General features: G+C 35.8%; 1 protein-coding gene across 2 annotated transcripts in view; it reads left to right on the top strand.

Annotated features, from left to right (window-relative positions):
* The first annotated feature begins 2,239 nt into the window (after nucleotides 1-2,239).
* Nucleotides 2,240-6,000, top strand: part of LOC136036470 (uncharacterized) — a 42,723-nt gene continuing 38,962 nt past the window's right edge. Inside the window, exon 1 of one of the 2 annotated variants that reach the window (XM_065718724.1) lies at nucleotides 2,240-2,361. In XM_065718724.1, coding sequence (XP_065574796.1) covers nucleotides 2,339-2,361 — 23 coding nt within the window. In that variant the 5' untranslated portion in view covers nucleotides 2,240-2,338. Of the gene's footprint in view, nucleotides 2,362-4,871; nucleotides 4,913-6,000 lie in introns of those variants that run through there. The other variant, XM_065718722.1, reaches the window with a different exon arrangement.

Here is a 6,000-nt window from a genome sequence, read left to right as displayed (position 1 = left end):
ATGAAGGAATTCTAACAAATTCCCCCAGTGTAAATTTTCCCTGAAAAGTTTACCCCCTGGAAACTTCCCTCCCATGGAAAGTTATCCCCGTAGATGATCCCCCAGCAGAAAATTTGCCCCCCCCCCTCACCCGAAAAATATATGCATACTTCCCAACATAAAATTCTATACGTAAAAAATGGGCAAATCTTATAACTTAAATACCTTTCCCCAGGGGCTGCAGGGGGCCATGTTATCTCCAAAGGCATAGTTAATGGCATTTCAACTAAGCTAAACAAATTGGCTTTTTCAAAATTTCGTTCAGACGATTTTGGAAAACAAGGTCGTGGGAGGGATCCTAGTTGCCCTGCAACTTTCTGTCATTTACAAAGATACTAGAACTTATAGTTTCCATTTGAGTGGGCCCTCTCCCGATACTCTAGGATCACTGAATCGGAACGATCGCCACTGGGAAAAACAAAAAACAAATAAAGACGCAACCATGAATGCGTCTTCTGGCACAAAACATAAAATTCCACATTTTTGGAGATAAAAGCTTGAAGCCTCTACGGTATGGTGCTCGGATACGCTGAATCCGATGCCGTGATTTTCATTAAGATTCTTTGACTTTTACGAGGTGTTTCCCCCTTTTTCGAAAATCAGGCAAATTTTGTCAGGCTTGTAGCCTTTGATGGGTAACATTAAACTTAATGGAACTTGTATATCTGAAATCAGTATTATAAGTTGATTCTTCTTACATATTTATTGATGTCAAAATTCCGTTTCTTAGAGTTTCGGTTACTATTGAGCAGCGTCGCTTTTTACTTACAGTTCGTTATCACGAACTTTTTGAAAGGACGAACACGGTCTATAGTAACCAGAAAGAATAGTTTGAAACCCCCTAAAGTGGTGACGTATCGAAAAAAAAACAAGACGCATTTTTTGCCTCGGCCAATACACTATGCAGGAAATTTACAATCTATTTGCTTGCAATCTATTGTGGAACAACAAGGAAAATCACTTTTTTGTATGTTTTTTTTTCTTATCCGCAGCTAAAGGGGCACCGTAACATTATACTTAATTACAAGTCATACTGAAAGGCCTCATCTTCATACTGTAGAGTGGTATTGCAAAATGGTGGGGTCGAACCTAATATGTATGTGAAGGGTTTAAACCATGAAAAAGTCGATTGGCTATCTTAAAACTTGCATTCCCAAGCATTTTCACTCTCTTTAGGAAAAGTTGATGTTTTATGGCAAAAAATGGCAGGAAACATCACGCGCGACAACCTCTTTCTTTCACGGTTGCCTCTTAGGTACAACCTAGTAAAGAACGCTTTCTAGCTAATAGCAACCGAAAATTTGAAAAAATATGAAATCTTTCGCCCACTAAAGTTTCTTGTTTTAAATTTCGTAAATTTTTACTAGGTTTCTCCCTTTCTTTTAGTAACACTGAGATTGTTTTAAAGCTTAAAGTGAGGGATCCTGTTGTCTGTATAAAGAAAAAATATAAAACATTTGAAGATAAGGCAAAATTATCCTTTTAGGCCACAATTTATTTCAGTTTTTTAGTAACAGTTCTGGCTCTTGATGATTTATAAGCTAAATTATTTAGCAAGTGTTTTTGTATCTTTTTTTCTCTTTTTAAGTGTTTGATCGACATTTGATATTTTTCGATTGTAAGTGTTATCATTTGTCTTTTCTTTATATTATATTGTAGCCTACTCCTCCTTTTTCGAGGGAAACAAAGAAAATAAATAAATAAATAAATAAACTATATCCGTAATACCCAACATTAGCTAGTAGCATTTGGTTCTCAAAGAGTGGTGACAGAGTAAGTTCTTAAAACATTTTGTGATGCTCAGAAATGACAAACGGATCTTTAAAGAAAAACTATCTTTAAAAGCCCCCCCCCCTCCTCATTAGAAAAATACAACCATGTCTCTGCTATCCTTAAGAAAACTTCTGCAGGCGCTCACATTAATCTAGGACCCTGCCGTATAGAAGTACTGATAGTCTCCATGTCGCCTGAAGAGTTATTCAGTGATAATCGGGGTACTATACTGCATATTATATACTGCCTATAATGGACGTTTCTCATAATGTTGTGCGGATTATGTCAAATTATTCGCTGTCAAAGAGTTTTGGTCACTATAGGCCTATCTGTAATACAGTATAAGCTCTTAGCATATCTGCTCTCAAGGAGGTTCGACCAGGTAGATTCTCAGAACATAAAGGGAGCAGCCTTATTTTGAACGGTCTTAACTTTCGATTTGAATCTTCAACTGTCATCGGATCAGTTTGACTTCAATAGCGTTTAGTAGAGGATTAAACTACGCATTAGTTTTCGAGCAAAGAAAATGGGTATATCATATCGTTCAAAGTAAGTTTACTTCCAATCCATGTGCGTTTAGCTTGTTCGTTTTTTTTATATTGGTAAAATTCTAGTTGATTGACTTCTTGCTATCTTGGAAAGTTGTTGGGTTAGAATTGAAATTTTCAGAGGTAGGTCTACAGAAAAGGTACATCCCTGGAAAGTATTTTGAGGTCCCTAACTATACCCCCTCCTCTACATAATGCAGCTTTTTTAGGTCAATGTTGACATTACCTGAACAATTGTTTTGGGTCATCAAACTATTGTTAATAGATGCATTTTGACTTTTTGAACATCTTTTCTCTCTTGCAAAACTACCGCAAATTCACCGTTATGGAGTTATTATATATTTGCACATTAGGGGGGGAATAAAGCATAATATATATTAAATACAGTAATGGTTAGTTTACGTATTTAATATATGCTATGCTTTACCCCCACCCCACTAATGTGACAATATATAGCCCAAATTTGTTTCTAAACTATTACAGATTCGCGATTTCAAATATCCGATCAACGAAAACGGAAATGATTGCAATTCTATATGTATACATGCAAGAATATTTGGGCCGGAATAACTCCATAACGGTGAGTTTGCGGTAGTTTTGCAAGAGAGAAAAAATGTCAAAAAGTCAAAATGCATCTATCAACAATAGTTTCATGACGTAAAACAATTGTTCAGGTAATATCAACATTGACCGCTTTTTATATTTACTCGGTTGCAAATTATCTGTTGCTTAAGTGCATTTATGGCTTGTTTCCTTCAAGGACGATTACAAAAAGGCTGCAAACCTGGCCTGGTTTTAATGAAATTGTTAGAATGTAGTGGAAGAAAGGTTTGAATAAAAAGAACAAAATCGACGTTGTGCAATGAGCTTATCCCCGAAACAGGGTAAAATTCTAGTTAATTGACTTCTTGCCATCTCAGAAAGGGTTTAGGTTAGGAAAATGAAACTTTCAGGGATGGGTCTACAGGCTAAAGTATGTCCCAGTAAGGTATTTCAAAGTACCCACCTCCACTCCTTCTCTCTCTAGAGGGCCCTGAAATTCACCTACTTGACAGGTCTATACCTATTGAAATTTTGACAAAACAACATTTTACCTTAATTTTCAGTTACTAGTTGCTTTTTCTCTGCCTTTAGTTCTGAAAATGCAATTCCTGTTATTTGAATAGAATTTTGAGCCATTTAAATGTTTTTTTTTCAAAATTTAGGAAATGTATTTGCATATATTTAAAACCTTATAAAATGGAATTAAGCAAAGTTAAGAAGCTGAAAACAATTTTGTTGTACATCAATTAAACAGAAGATCTATTTTGCAAGGTTTCACTTTTATAACACACATATTTTTAAAGGTCATCAAAGGTCAGGGTCCTCCAGAGGGGGAAGGAGTAGAGGTAGTTGCTTCAAAATACCTTCCCAGGACATACTTTAATCTGTAGATTTATCCCTGAAAGTTTTATTTTCCTAACCTAAACCCTTTCTGAGATAGCAAGAAGTCAATTAACTAGAATTTTCCCCTGAAACAGTGATAATGTCTTAGTTTATCGACACACTTCTCCCCTTGACCATTTAAGGGACGGCTATGGTCCCTCTCTGATTTTCATAAAATGACTAAAGTCTTCCTTAAGCGGTTTTTAAGTAAAAAGGAGACGTTTTTGGGCTTAGACCCTTCCCCCATCCTAGGGTGTTTAGTAGAACCTTCTCATGTTTAGTGGAATCTTCCGCGGTTCACACTTACGCAGCGGTGGTGCTACACGGTTTAATGCTATGACGAGTTTATAAGAGCAGTAACCATATAAGATTTGATACTAGAAGATATAAGGTTAGAAGATATAAGATTAGAGTACTTACTTTTAAGGGAAGGGGTGAATAGTAGTGACCATACAAACATTTCAAATAAATTCATTGTTAAAGCCTGGCCGTATTTTTGCTCTAGACTAGGTTACTATAATATTGCTATAATGACCATTGGAATTAATATTACCACTATTTTCTTTTCTCCAAGTTAACTACGCAAGACCATATCCAGGGAAGATTAGGGGGTTCCAACTTCCCTTCAAATATTTGTCCGACTCGAAAAAAAGCAGGTATTTTCGAGTGTTTTTTAAGGTTTTTTTGTAAAACCCCCTCAAAAAAAAATCTGGATACGTTGTCTTAAGTACACAATACGAATGAAAGTATTTAATCCTAGGCTACTTTGTGCATACGGGAGGCTGGGGGGGGTTAACAAATAATTGACCACGGGCAAAGACGTGCAAGACCTGGCCGTTTCGAAAGATGGAAGAGGTAGGGACCGAGGTATACAGTCTTGTATACCTCTCGAATAGCATACAGCCCCTTGCTTTGGACTAACCTAAATTCATTCTCTGCTCTCATGGAGGATGAATCAGGTAGATTCTCAGAAATTAAAGGGAGCAGCCTTGTTTTGACCATCTTAAACTTTCGACCTAAAAATTTAAGCAATCAATCAAGTCAGTTTGATTGTAAAAGTGGTTAAGGAAGGACTGTCTGTAACTCTGGGTTGAAGATATTATGGCCATATCTTATAAATGTTCAAAGTAAGTTAATTGATAATGTATATATACATAAAAGAACAAAAACTAAAGCCAAATTTTCATATCTTACATCAATTGTCAGCAAGAAAGCTTTAAAGGCTTAAACATCGAAATAGGCGCTCAAATCAACGATTTTACATTCAACAATTTCTTGTGAAAGTACCAATGCCTCAGAAAAGAAACATAACCCTGAAATAACCTTGGGTCTATTTATAGTTGTAAACCACGATTATTAAAGATATTTCTCGTGGTTGTTCGAAAATCATGAAGTTTTTAGGGAAGTGCCACAGTTTTATCCATGTTGCCACATTGAACCTTGAAAATAGATAAGCCAAAGTAATTAACTAATTTTGACAATGCTTTTGGTCCTTGAAAATTCAAACATGAACAGTCTGTTAATTCCCAAAGGAAACTACACCTTCAAAATAGCTGTGCCCCTTTAAACTGTCTTGTGCCATATGTTTCTAGCTTTTTTGTTGATTTCTCCCACTTTTTTTTTAATCTGGTGCCTGCTACTATCAAAAACTGCACAACTTGTTATTGAGGTCTTTATTAAAATTTGAGATTTTTACCGAATATGGTGCATTAAAATTACCAAATTTGATACAAAAGCTGGAAATACCTCATCTAGACTTGTTTATGGTGACTTATGGTGATGGCAACTATCAATGATTGTGAATTACAAAGAGTATGTAAGGTTATGGTTGTTTTGCATATTTAGTGTATGCACCTTTTCCTCATCTATTCATAGAAGGACCGTTAGACTTTCTTTCGCTTGCTCTGCCCTTTTGTTTCCAAGACTTTGATAAACTAGGGGTTCGTTTTTTTGTTTTTTGATCATCTAGTGAGCCTGAACATTAAGGGCTTGTTCAGTGGAGAACTCTCAAAATGCAAGAGGAGATAATAATCAAATCTGAACAAGTCTTCTGGTTATCTGTTCCACCCGGTGAATTTTCGCTTCATTAGCATCTTTCCAAAGGATTCTTCTATCCTTTTGTGATTCTCTTATTACCCAATTTTTTCTAACTTTTCGAAGACACATGCGGTCGATATAAGTTCATACTTAACCAATCCCAACAATTATATTTCAT

Source organism: Artemia franciscana, chromosome 15 (assembly GCF_032884065.1).
Source record: "Artemia franciscana chromosome 15, ASM3288406v1, whole genome shotgun sequence".
NCBI lineage: Eukaryota > Metazoa > Arthropoda > Branchiopoda > Anostraca > Artemiidae > Artemia > Artemia franciscana.
The sequence above is the reverse complement of the archived record's forward strand: the minus strand, read 5'-3'. Positions and strand labels throughout refer to the sequence as shown.